The 14,051-nt window shown below is 44.8% G+C and overlaps 1 protein-coding gene across 1 annotated transcript; it reads right to left on the minus strand.

Annotated features, from left to right (window-relative positions):
• Nucleotides 1-2,596: 2,596 nt before the first annotated feature.
• Nucleotides 2,597-12,715, minus strand: LOC135551018 (cyclin-J-like). Its single transcript, XM_064982373.1, has 6 exons — nucleotides 12,359-12,715; nucleotides 11,614-11,715; nucleotides 7,161-7,371; nucleotides 4,868-5,167; nucleotides 4,574-4,733; nucleotides 2,597-4,267 (listed from the first exon to the last, which is right to left on the minus strand). The coding sequence occupies exons 2-6, from the start codon at nucleotides 11,680-11,682 to the stop codon at nucleotides 3,781-3,783; spliced, it is 1,227 nt and encodes a 408-aa protein (XP_064838445.1). The 5' UTR covers nucleotides 11,683-11,715; nucleotides 12,359-12,715; the 3' UTR covers nucleotides 2,597-3,780.
• Nucleotides 12,716-14,051: the final 1,336 nt, after the last annotated feature.

Consider the following 14,051-nt stretch of genomic DNA (forward strand, 5'->3'; position numbering starts at 1 on the left):
ATCCCCCAAGCATGGAAACGGTGGTGAATGAATACAGGCCACGAAGGATGATGTTGCAAATGAGAACTTGTTCTCAACTAGCCTACCTGGTTAAATAAAGGTGTTCTCAACTAGCCTACCTGGTTAAATAAAGGTGTTCTCAACTAGCCTACCTGGTTAAATAAAGGTGTTCTCAACTAGCCTACCTGGTTAAATAAAGGTGTTCTCAACTAGCCTACCTGGTTAAATAAAGGTGAAATAAGAATAAATAAATAAAAAACCTCTCAGAAAGGCTCTGAAAATTACCAGGGAAAAACAGCTGCCTTTATCGTATATTGGTCTTTCGTCGTACAACCGACAGGCAAAGTCTATGCATTGTTCCTGAATTTAATTCCTGATGGAGTTTAACCAAAACTGCACTAAAAGACCCTTGAACTGACTATCTCTATACACAGGACATCCTGTGCGTTGCTTCTACTTCCTCATTTTGTCTTTCTGTTGTGGTTTATATCTTGAGAGACTAACATGTTTTCATAATTCTTCATCTGCAATGATTCTTCACACATACAGTTTCTTCTTTACCCTTAATCACATTGGTCTTTTCATTGCGAGATACAGATCCCTGTTACGCCAACAGTATCGATGGCCTCCAGTTTCTTGACTTCATTTGTTTAGTGGCAAAGGGAGGGTAAACATGAGGGATAGGAATCTCCTCCATTGTCTTGAGGTCTGTAGAGGACGGGAGGGAGCGTCAGGAGAGACCGGGGTGAGGTTACTGATCTAGAGGGTGGAGCTAATTGGTAGAGCCCCCTCCTCTCACCCCCATTGAAGACCTTTTCATGTGCAATGAGTTGAGACATTCATATTAAACTATTCCCCTTGGGGTATGCTAATCGACTTCAGAGAGGCTTGCAACACCTCGAGCTACGGATATTCTCAACAAAGACCAAAAACAAAGAGTGGAGGAACGATACTACCAGACTGGATTTTTATTTGCACCAGTAAACACTGTTTTTTGATTCCCTTCTCCTGCACATAGCTGTAATCATTGTACCATCAAAGTAGATGTAGTCGGGCCACTTGGATTTACCTTTATTTAACTAGGCAAGTCAGTTAAGAACAAATTCTTATTTTCAATGACGGCCTAGGAACAGTGGGTTAACTGCCTGTTCAGGGGCAGAACGACAGATTTGTACCTTGTCAGCTCGGGGGTTTGAACTTACAACCTTCCGGTTACTAGTCCAACTCTCTAACCACTAGGCTACTAGGTGGTTGCAATGTACAACATTTTCATTTAAAAGGTAAAGAAATCCACTGTCTTCAAGCAGTTAAAAACACAAGTACTAATAAACATTAACAAAGAAAAAAAATTACCTTTAAAACATTAGATGGCGGTGTGATTGAAAGTAGTCTTATCTCAAATGACCAACCGTTAGGCTACAGATCACACAAGATACAGTACATTGGTCTTTGATGGTGCATTGAACTCATCTATTCTAACAAAACACAGTAAAAAAAAAAAAAAAAAAACACGAGACAAAAATGTACGTCGTTCCATCAAATATAAATGTACAAACATTTGGTCTAATGATAAAACAAGGGCTGCACTATATATTGAGGTAGGACAAAGATAAGGTACGCAGAAGAATGGTTTTGTTATCCGAGACCCACTAAACTAGAGGCCTGTGGGTCTTTCATGCCATTTGTCAACAGTAGTGGAAGCAGACAGACATTGTGGTCAGGATGTGATCAATGGAAAATATTTAATACTCTATAAAAACAAAAAAAACAGCTCACCCCATCAAGCCTGGGACACGGACACTGGACCCACATGTCCTTGGCTAAATGGTAACAGCATGTCTGGCCTGCCTGGACTTAGACGTCACTAAATGACAGCGTCATGACTCACCATACAAACGTTGCGTTCACATGCTAGTCGGGATTAGGAAACTCTGATATTTCCCACTTGCTAACTGGTTGTAGTTATACACGTGCAGAAATGTCAAGAGTTCCCTAATTCCGACTAGCATGTGAACGCGGCAATATTCCATGTAAGCATCAAAGAAAAAAAGTCAAACTTTTGTTATTTTTTACTTCGGTTCTTCAATTGTCTGAGATATTCCTACTGACATTCAATGGGTCGTATCCAAGGTAACCAATAATCACAAAACATCTTATGGTCAACTATATTTTTACTCATTTTATAGAATCTCGTGTTTGGTGGCACTCCATCCATCTGACCCAGCAAGGTCAATTTTACAGCAGGTTTGTTGTAATAACACCACAACCCTGGAGAGTGACCGAGGTCGGACATCAGTAGTTGTATGTGCTAATCAAAGTTTATTGGTCACGTTCACACAGATTTGTAGATGTTATCGTGGGGCAGCGTGATGCTTGTGTTTCTATCTCCAACAGAGCAGTAATACAGACCATAGATGATGGATGCTACAAGATATCCTGTGCAGCAACATTTTCATGGCTTCATTAACTGCCAAAGGTGTTTGTGACAATGAGAGCAGCAGAAGCCGGCATGGGTTTCAGTCAAAGACACACATATTAAATGGTACCAGTCAGGAGAATTTACATGACAAGCCTGGCTCCCCCCCCCCATCCCCGGAGACGAGCTAGTAAAGTATCACCTCCCCCCCTGTGGTTTGATTGGCTGAGAGGACAGATGTGTCTGTTCCTCTGGACACCATGGCTCCATGCCTGCAGTGGCACCAGAACAGCAAAACAAGATGGAGTCTTCTCCCGAGTAGCACAGCGGTCTAAGGCACTGCATTTCAGTGCAAGAGGCATCACTACAGTCCCTGGTTCGAATCCAGGCTGTATCACATCCGGCCGTGATTGGGAGTCCCATAGGGCGGCGCACAATTGGCCCAGCTTCGTCCAGGTTTGGCCGGGGGTAGGCCGTCAATGTAAATAAGAATTTGTTCTTAACTGACTTGCCTAATTAAATAAAAGGTAAAAAAAAAAAAACACCAGCCAAGGCCAAAGAATAGATCAGAAATCTCAGTGAGACATCTCTCCTACAACACACACGTCTTTAACCAGTAGAAGTTAAACAACATAAAAAAAGGAATTAATTGACACAGCTGTGTCAACCCCCCCCCCCAGTAATCCGTCAAACACCCTGATATATGGTATTGTTCATGTAAACCAGTGGTCCTCCAACCTCTCCTCGGGGACCCCCAGGTATTTTATTTATTCTAGAGCTAACACCAACACCAGATTCAACTTGTCAACTAATCCTCAAGCCCTTGAATAGGTAAATCAGGTGAGCTAGTTCAGAGCTACAACAAAATAGTGAAATGTCTGGCGGTCCCTGAGGAGAGGTTTGAGAACCACGGGTGTAAACAATACCAAGGACAGACCACTTGCATGATCATAAAGCCATCGTTTTGTTTAAGGCAGCAGCATTGAAAGATACTAGTATAAAAAACCAGATGTCCCACATTGACAGAAATGGTGTGGAAGAAGGGGCTCCACACAACCACAGTTGATGTCAGAATCACAGTGGCCAAACCAGCCTCACAGTCTCTCAGTATAGATCAAGCAGTCGTGTGAAAGGAACTGAACATACTGTATGTAAACACCTCATCACAAATATTGTGTCGCTTCAAATAGTTAGGACCTTTGTTAGGTGAATACCGCAGCAATATCTGCGTTGACATCGCTTCTTCCTTTTGGTTTCCTTTGTCCTTGTTGGATGAGGTCAGGACAGGTGGAGGCGGACAGGGAGTCAGGACAGGTGGAGGACACTGACTGACCCAGGTTCAGTTCATCCTCCCTCTCCTGGCGTCACCTGTCGAAGCAGCCTGCTGTGAAGGCGTGATGGGAGCCCAGGTAGCCTCCCCCGTAGGACAGGCCGAGACAGTGACGGGGCTCTGCAGCAAGGACCACGTGCATGGAGATGGGTCCCTGGAGGGGCAGGGAGGAGCCCAGACCTGAGGTCAGGCTGGGGAACGGGGGGAAGGCTCCCTGAGAAACCGAGCCTGAGAGGAGCCCTGTCTGCTGGGACTGGGGGTAGTCCCGAGACCCAATAGGGCCCAGAGCCTGGGACTCACCTAGCATGTGCATCTGGGAAATGGAAGTGGAGTGCTGGGTGAGGTGCTGCTGGTAGCCGCCTGTCTGGAGGAGCAGCTGCTGGGAGCCAGAAGAGGGTTGTATCAGGGTGGAGCAGGAGACTGTGGAGGGTGAGGGATGGGCCTGGGGTTGTAGAGGGCTCTGGACAGATGAAGAGTTGGACTTGGATTTGTTGGCCTGTTTCACATCGTTGTCATGGGCACTACAGGGAGGAAAAGAGTGCAAATCATTACTTGGTGACCTTTAGCTGATGGACATAAACATCAATATACAGAGGAAATAACTATGGGTCAATGGTATTGACAGTATGAAAAAGCTGTAGAATATTAACCTTGCATTAACCCACCACAACATGAAGGAAAAGTGCGTGGGAAGAACACAACACAAACATAGAAACTGCTGACTTCAGACATGGCCGACGATAAATGAAGTCTAGGCAGATGGCCGTCAGCTTGGTTGGTGGTCAGATTAATGTGGGTGTGCAGCACGTTATGTAAAGCAGTATTACAGCAGCAGCAGCTTTATGCACTGGGTGAGGTGGTCCCAGGAGTATCCGGTGAGCAGGCGGAGGTCGGTGGTCCAGCTGGGGGTGATCTGGAGACAGATGCGTGACGCCGCGATGCAAGCTGCCGTCACCTGGGACGGCCGGAAGCCCAGGAAGGCATGGTCTGGGACACACAGACACGGACCATCAGTTACATTTACTCAACAACGGATGGCCCCACTAAAGAGGAAATTTGTCTTGCCCATTAAACCACCCACTGCTGTCACTATGAACTTCCACTCCTAATCTCCTCCTCACCTTGCAGTGAGACTTCCAGGAAGTAGTGTGTGTATTTGTCCATGAAGGCTCTGGTCTTGTTGAGGGAGGAGAGGGGCCAGCCGTTGTGCAGGTCTCCGTCCTGTACAGCATCATGGAGGTAGTAGTCTATGAAGTGTGCTGGCGTGGGCATACACAGGTTCCAGCCAAACGTCTCTAAGAGAAGCAGCTCCATCTTGACCAGATCCTTCTTGGTTAGTGACAGGTTCAGACTACACATGAAGCCCAGAGAGTTGAGCTGCTCCAGCTTTGGCACACAGTCCTCCTTCTCCTCAAACTTACCTGGATGGGGAAACAGTGTTATTGTGAGTGAAAAATCAAAACACATGTTATGGGTCGTGTGAGAAAATACCGAGTGTGTTCAAAAGACTGCCTATAAGATGTATACGTCATAACACACACCTCCATCTCCCCTTTCACTGGTCACAGCTAAATCCTCATCATGCATATCCCCCTAGAGTCAGATGCTCGAACAATGCAGAAGCCCTGGCCTCTGGAGACCAGTCCTGGGCACTCAGGGAGAGGCCCTTTCAACAGATCAGTGGAGGGTGTGTGTGTTTGGGAAGGGGGCAAATAATTACCCCACTTTTCATTTCTTTAAGTCATTAAATATTCATGCATATATTGACCCCAGAAACATTCACTGAAAAGGCCCAACGGTACCTATTAACACTTTTCTGTGTAAAATCATCCCTGCAGCCCTTCCTCTCTCAGAGAGGTGTAGGGGGAATCATTGTTCCCTGCAGCCCTTCCTCTCTCAGAGAGGTGTAGGGGGAATCATTGTTCCCTGCAGCCCTTCCTCTCTCAGAGAGGTGTAGGGGGAATCATTGTTCCCTGCAGCCCTTCCTCTCAGAGAGGTGTAGGGGGAATCATTGTTCCCTGCAGCCCTTCCTCTCCCAGAGAGGTGTAGGGGGAATCATTGTTCCCTGCAGCCCTTCCTCTCTCAGAGAGGTGTAGGGGTAATCATTGTTCCCTGCATCAGGTTGAATCATTGTTCCCTGCAGCCCTTCCTCTCTCAGAGGTGAGGGGGAATCATTGTTCCCTGCAGCCCTTCCCTCTCAGAGAGGTCCAGGGGAATCATTGTTCCCTGCAGCCCTTCCTCTCTCAGAGGTGTAGGGGGAATCATTGTTCCCTGCAGCCCTTCCTCTCTCAGAGAGGTGTCATTGTTCCCTGCAGCCCTTCCTCTCTCAGGGGTAATCATTGTTCCCTGCAGCCCTTCCTCTCTCAGAGAGGTGTAGGGGGAATCATTGTTCCCTGCAGCCCTTCCTCTCTCAGAGAGGTGTAGGGGTAATCATTGTTCCCTGCAGCCCTTCCTCTCTCAGAGAGGTGCAGGGGTAATCATTGTTCCCTGCAGAATCATTGTTCCACACCAGAAGGCAGAAACAGCCCTAAACAATGAGACCTCTCAATCTAAAACACAAATGTTGTCAATGTCCACGGCAACCCTGTCCATGGCAACCCTGTCCACGGCAACCGTTCCGTTAGTCAGGCCTACATCTATTCTCTACAAGACATCTATTCTCTAGAAGTCACCATTGTGATTGTTCTGTTCAACAACTTTAATTACTACGCAGGCCAGGGTTGTGGGTAACGCAGGCCAGGGTTGTGGGTAACGCAGGCCAGGGCTGTGGGTAACGCAGGCCAGGGCTGTGGGTAAAGCAGGCCAGGGTTGTGGGTAACGCAGGCCAGGGTTGTGGGTAACGCAGGCCAGGGTTGTGGGTAACGCAGGCCAGGGCTGTGGGTAACGCAGGCCAGGGTTGTGGGGTAACGCAGGCCAGGGTTGTGGGTAACGCAGGCCAGGGCTGTGGGTAACGCAGGCCAGGGTTGTGGGTAACGCAGGCCAGGGTTGTGGGTAACGCAGGCCAGGGTTGTGGGTAACGCAGGCCAGGGCTGTGGGTAACGCAGGCCAGGGCTGTGGGTAACGCAGGCCAGGGTTGTGGGTAACGCAGGCCAGGGTTGTGGGTAACGCAGGCCAGGGTTGTGGGTAACGCAGGCCAGGGCTGTGGGTAACGCAGGCCTACTGGTTTTCACATGTGATAAGTTCCCTTGGTGACTGCCAGAGGTCTGGGGGAGGCAGAGGCTCTTAAACACACAGCTCACACTAAACACAGCGCCTCAGACTAACTAGACTAGAACAAACAACGTACATCTGTCCTTGTAAAAGGAAGGACATTATAACTGAAGTACTTCAGTCACTATGAGATGACATGTCCTAGAGGGTAGCCTTACTGCTGCTCCGCCTTTACCCGGATCGACTGTGTTGCCGTTTGCTTACTGGCTAGGAGGAGACAGGAGAGGGCGATGACGTAGAGCTGGCGGACTGCCACATCGTAGTGGCCCATAAACAAGTCCAGGAAGTAGACGGCCAGGTGGCGAGCCGCTGGGCACAGCTGGTAGCGGTTACTGAGGACAGCCAGCAGGTCAGCAAAGTACCGTCGCATCCTGATCTGAGGAGAGTGGGTCTTGTAGGAAGGCAACTTCAGCTCCTGCGGAGAGGAGACAAGACAAGTGAGAGAGACTAAGGATATTGCACAGTTGAACTGGGTATACAGAAAACAAAACAGCGCTGTGTCAGGAGGCATGTAACCTACAAGCTCTCACAGTCTCACGTCAGATTTAGACATTCGTCCATGTTTCTCAAACGTCAAATTTCAAAGTGTTTAAGGTTAGGCATTAACTCCACATTGTTAAGGTTAAGTTTAGGCATTAAATCTGAACATTAAATTAGGCAAAGGTTTGGGATAGGCTTAAAAACAAAAAATATATAAAAAACAACTTTCTTTCGCTGGATTCAAACATACAACCTTTGGAATCAGAAGCAGATGCTTACGCCCAACCATCATCCCTTTCCACAAAGCCCTAGCAAAACCAAAACCTACTGGAAGGTAACAGAGCTCACTGTTGCCCCCTAGTGGACGGTTTCCACTTCATCTCCAGACGTCAAATTCTGACTTGTATCACAGGTGACCTTGCCAATGTAAGAGCATGTGCCAAGGCTCCACTTTAAAATGTGAATAACTGACAAGAAATTGCAACCCATTCTGGACCATGGGCCTAAAATATAAAACCAATTCATAATATATTGAGTTATATTTTTTGGAACGAAGCGACTTGTTCATCCCATGCCTTCCAGACCCGTCGCCAGCTATAAAAGCCTATTCTTCACGAAAATTGTTAACAATCTTGGAGGAAAAAAAATAACCCACTAACCTTTAAATATGTTATGGATCATTTAAAAATATGCATCCCACTGACATCCATGTGAACAACGTATCCTATTTCAGACCTGGAAACATTTGACATACACATCTCTATTTAATTCTGTGTCTGGCACGGTCACTGTTGCTAGGCAAAGGCAGACACCGAGGATCCAACTCTTCCATATATCTCTCCCATCTATACGTCATATTCAAGAAGTCTGCTGTGGGAACCAGGGAGTCTCCCATGGTTATGCAAGCCCAGCCAGCCAGGCCACATGTCTCACAGCCATCTGTCTCCCTGGGGGTGAGGGGCTTGGGCCTGACCCTCTGAACACAGCCTTTTGTAGAGCACGGCTTTCATTTATTGAACTCTACAGCTGTTTCTTGATCAGCTGAAAGCATGGTCTTGATATTCTGCAACACGCAGATCCAATTGGGTCAACGTTCTCCTGTCTTCTAGGGTTGGGTGTTATTTGGAGAGACCTCTTCTACGATATGCTAATTCAAATAGCATATCGTAGAATATGCTAATTCAGATATCCGATACAAATAGTTTTGCACCATTAATGACTAGATAATTCTAGACTGAAATTTGTCATCTTATTTACAATATTAGAGTCACATTCTCATTAAATAATCTTAGTATGTAATATTAGTTCTGATATTTCTTAATTTCTATTTTGGGAGATTTGTGTGTATTGTTAGGTATTACTGCACTGTTGGAGCTAGAAACATAAGCATTTCGCTGCCCCTGCGATGTTCACGCTACCAATAAAATGTGATTTCTATGCCGAAGAAATAAGACCTAATGAATACATGTAGACCAATTTTTCAACAATTTGACACATCCTAACTGATAAAACTGCACTGTTTTTATTCGTAAAAATAAAATGTTATTTGTCACATGCACCGAATACAACCTTAGTGAAATGCTTACTTACAAGCCCTTAACCAACAACGCAGTTAAGAAAAATATGTACTAAATAAACTAAAGTTAACAAATAAAAGAGCAACAATAAAAGAACAATCATAGAGTGAAGTCACAATATTAAGCTGGGATACCTGGTCAGTTGTCCAACTGAATGAAAGGGAGGATACCTGGTCAGTTGTCCAACTGAATGAAAGGGGGATACCTGGTCAGTTGTCCAACTGAATGAAAGGGGGGATACCTGGTCAGTTGTCCAACTGAATGAAAGGGGGGATACCTGGTCAGTTGTCCAACTGAATGAAAGTGGGGATACCTGGTCAGTTGTCCAACTGAATGAAAGGGGGGATACCTGGTCAGTTGTCCAACTGAATGAAAGGGGGGATACCTAGTCAGTTGTCCAACTGAATGAAAGGGGGGATACCTGGTCAGTTGTATAGCTGAATTAAAAGGGGGATACCTAGTCAGTTATACAACTAAATGTATTCAACTGAAATGTGTCTTCTGGATTTAACCCAACCCCTCTGAATCAGAGAGGAGCGGGGGGGCTGCTATCCACGCCATATATCGTCTTGCACTTCACAATATATCGTCAATGTCATATATTACGATATTTGGATTTATTGTAATATCGGCACAACCCTATTCTGAAATGTAGTTCCAATTGGGTCAACATTGTCCTGTGCAAGATTGTCAGTATTTAATTTCCCCCCGAGGGCAGTGGGTTGATACGACTTTGAAAGATTCCGAAGGGTTTGATGACATCACACTTACAGGAAACTCTTTGTGAAATGGAATGTATTAATGAATTGTTCCTTCAAAAATCGCTAATAATAATTGTTTCAATTTCAATTGTTTTACTTCAACCCTGTGAACTGCATTCTGGTGAAAATGCAATTAACAGTGCAGTAATAGACGAGGCATTCAACCTGGCATCAGCAAATGGTGCCTTTTTATTCAGAGAGGCGCTATTAATACATTCAACAGCCTTTGGTGAGCATGGAGGACACAGGTAGAGAGGCCTCCATAGCAACGGTCTGTGGGAAAGAATGGCTTGTGCAATTTATCATACTGTTACCCTGGAGATGCATCAAAGCTCTCATGAAAAACCATTCTTGTGAAAAAAGCACCTGGATTTAGCTCTAATGCAACCATTTGCTAAAATATTTATTCCATGAAGCCTGTCAAATTCTATTTCTGAATAGCAGCTGCTGATAAAAATCAGATCTCGCCGGTAGTTGTCAGCTTGTAAATGGTTTCAAACGAGAACAAGGACGGTGAAAAGCGTAAACATCAAAAGCTCTGGAGATTTCTTCACGATGACCAAGCAATGTCAGTATAAAGTCACACATCACTTCAGCCCCATTATCAGGCTGGGTAACAGGCAGGACAAGAGGAACTTCAGATCGAACCAGGGGCGCAACTTTGGTTTTAGAAGTTGGGGTGGGGGACATAATTATTTTTAATCCAGTCAGTTAAACACTCCAAACAGCCTACTCGACGCTCGGAGGCGTCCGCGTGGTCCTAAAGCACACCGTTGCCTCATTTCGTATCACATTCCAAAAAATGCAATTTCAGAATGTGGACGTCCCCAGTGAAAGATGCGCCCCTGGATCTAACAATGTCGAGTATTTGGCAAGAGAGCAAGATCCTAAATTAGCATAAAAGCAAACGCTCCACATATAGCCAAAAAGCTTCCACTTAGCAGCTCCTACAGGAAGTGGCCATGATATACAGCCATGCCATAAACAGGAGACAAACACAGCCAGACGGAGCCAACAGGCTGAGTAGAGTCGCCAGGTCCTCAGTGCTCTCTAATCCAGTCAACACAGACAATTACAGTCTGCCCTGAATGGACCCACTTAGTAACCCACTTCACAGATCTTCTCTCAGCTCAGCTGGTTGCATCGGCTCATTTGGACAGCGTTTCGCACACAATAGCGCGGCCAATTTGACTAATTACAATTTAAGATGACTGATCAATACATCTCTATTTGAAGCCGTCTTTGGGTTTATTATTGTTCACAACCATTAAGTGTCAATCCCTGATTTTTATTTTTACCTTTATTTAACCAGGCAAGTCAGTTAAGAACACATTCTTATTTTCACATTCTTATTCCACTAGGCTGCCCCAGGGTAGCCCAGTGGCTAGGCCGTGGAAATCCTGAACTACAACATATAATAATAATATAATAATAATGATACCATGGGTCAGATAAACACATATCTTGGTCTTATTGAAATACATAAAATGGCTGCGTTTAGACAGTCAGCGCAAATCTGATCTTTTTTTTTCAGATCTGATGTGAAAAGATCTGGGATGCCTGTCTAAAACACAGCCAATTGTAGGCAAGACTGTGATAGAGTTTCTGCTAACCAGACAGGGAAACTACCTCAAGCGTTATGGTTTAGGCCCAAGCTTCAGGAGGGGCATGTGACATTTCACACCTCAGCATCAAAAAGACAGTAAGTAGTACAGGAATAGATTAACTCACTACTGGCAAATAAAATACACACACGTCATTTTCTGATGGTATTTGTGAAATCCAACTAAAGCACCATGTTTTCTGTGGATAAAAACTATCAGAGAATGAGACATTCACCTTTATTCGTAGAGACTGGTGGATGTCTGCAGCGAGTTGGCACGTCCACCACTGCTCCTCCCGCTCCATCTTGTCAGTGGTGAGTTGTGGCCACTGTCCACCCTGAACGAAACGTCAAACAGTGCGGCAGAAACACATTAGATACCTGTCCGATCTACATCAATTATATCATCAAGGCAAACTTTGGGAAACTGACAGGTTTCATTTGAATTGTTGTATGATTTTGTGTGTTATGGTTTCCAAATCATTTGGATTTGCAGCAAAATAATGCACTCAAACTGACAAACGTTACTCATATTTTGTTCAGTTGTTTTTATTAAGTAGGGTAGCCAGCCTAGTGTGCCCTACTTGTATGTGCGTACTCATTGATTTCAGATACTATAGCATATTGCTTACTGTACAACAGTTTATTTACACTTAGGTAAATTCAAAAAATATGTAAGCTAGCCTACAGCACAGAAGTGTAATTTAAAAAAAGCGAGCACCTCACATTCGCCATCTGTATTGCACAAGGCATGCTCATGTTCGGATACATTGTTCATATTCGTGCTTATAAATTGTAACTAATCTACCACGCGTGGCAACTCACCTCGCCACACTAGAAAGTTATGGTGACCAATCGGATATTTCTGAGAATTGTTCTACACATGACTGTACCACAGAACTGGAAAGAGGTTGGAATAGTGACAACGTGCAAAGCTAGTCACATGTTGGACTTGTAGGCTAGTATCCACTAAAATGTTACCTTTCAACCTGCTTTTACCACTGCAACACTCCGGAGTCCCGACCCCTTTGTTTCAGACCAGTAGCATTCTGAATAAAATCTTCGCCGACAGATTCCCTACACCTTTAACAACATTAAAAATAACAGCAAAATAATCAACTCCTAGTCTAATCGTCACAGATCCATGAACTCAAACCCAAAGACTGGTATGTTGAGTTTGAATTCTATATTTTTTCGACGCCTCTCTTCATTTCCCCCCTGTGATGTGTTCCCGTCAACTCAATGGAACCTGGTCAGACAACCACACGCGGTTCTCCCTGTTGGTACCGTGGAGACAATCTGGAATGGGGAGGGTTTTGACAGCGCCCCCAGACAGCATTCAACTAAAATCAACTTCTGGTGGATATTCTATGTAACATCTATATTATAGATGTATATTATTACAGGATTTGAACAACGTGTTTTATATCCTAGGAAGATCAGGGCAAGCCTATTTGAAATGACAGCATTAAGGCTATTGAGTTTGACTGACGCATGTTGGTGGTGCAGGTCGTATAGGCCTTCTGGACAAACTCCTAAAATGAATACTTAAAAATAATAATCTATAGGCGATATTTTGTGAACTAGAGAAATTATTAAAACCATGTGTCAATTACAATCAGATCCAGCATGTAGAACAATGGCATTGACCACAGTGATCCTTATGCCATCTCTCTGTTTGACCAACAGGTGGCACATGAACTCAACTGCTAGATGTTTGCCATGGACAGTTGTGTAAAGTACTTAATTAGGTAAAAATCATTTAAAGTACTACTTAAGTCGTTATTTTAGGGTATCTGTACTTTATTTTCCTATCTATATTTTTGTCCACTTGAAACTTTTACTTCACTACATTCCTAAAGAAAATAATATATTTTTTACTCCATACATTTTCCCTGACACCCAAAAGTACTCATTACATTTTGAATGCTTAGCAGGACAGGAAAATGGTCCAATTCACACACTTATCAAGTGAACATCCCTTGTCATCCCTATTGCCTCTGATCTGGAGGACTCACTAAACAGAGAACTTCCCTGGTCATCCATACTGCCTCTGATCTGGAGGACTCACTAAACAGAGAACATCCCTGGTCATCCCTACTGCCTCTGATCTGGAGGACTCACTAAACAGAGAACATCCCTGGTCATCCCTATTGCCTCTGATCTGGAGGACTCACTAAACAGAGAACATCCCTGGTCATCCCTACTGCCTCTGACTCACTAAACAGAGAACATCCCTGGTCATCCCTACTGCCTCTGATCTGATCTGGTCGACTCACTAAACAGAGAAAAATCCCTGGTCATCCCTACTGCCTCTGATCTGGAGGACTCACTAAACAGAGAACATCCCTGGTCATCCCTACTGCCTCTGATCTGGAGGACTCACTAAACAGAGAACATCCCTGGTCATCCCTACTGCCTCTGATCTGGAGGACTCACTAAACAGAGAACATCCCTGGTCATCCCTACTGCCTCTGATCTGGAGGACTCACTAAACAGAGAACATCCCTGGTCATCCCTACTGCCTCTGATCTGGAGGACTCACTAAACAGAGAACATCCCTGGTCATCCCTACTGCCTCTGATCTGGAGGACTCACTAAACAGAGAACATCCCTGGTCATCCCTACTGCCTCTGATCTGGAGGACTCACTAAACAGAGAACAGAACATCTGA

The sequence above is a fragment of the Oncorhynchus masou genome, chromosome 12 (assembly GCF_036934945.1).
Source record: "Oncorhynchus masou masou isolate Uvic2021 chromosome 12, UVic_Omas_1.1, whole genome shotgun sequence".
NCBI lineage: Eukaryota > Metazoa > Chordata > Actinopteri > Salmoniformes > Salmonidae > Oncorhynchus > Oncorhynchus masou.

Excerpts from the sequence above, each read along its gene's own strand:
- LOC135551018 (XM_064982373.1), bottom strand. The coding sequence starts at position 11,682 with ATGGAGCGGGAGGAGCAGTGGTGGACGTGCCAACTCGCTGCAGACATC. Across the intron at positions 7,372-11,613 it reads ACCAGTCTCTACGAATAAAG|GAGCTGAAGTTGCCTTCCTA; the intron begins GTGAATGTCTCA and ends TCCTCTCCGCAG. Across the intron at positions 4,734-4,867 it reads CCTGGAAGTCTCACTGCAAG|ACCATGCCTTCCTGGGCTTC; the intron begins GTGAGGAGGAGA and ends TGTGTGTCCCAG.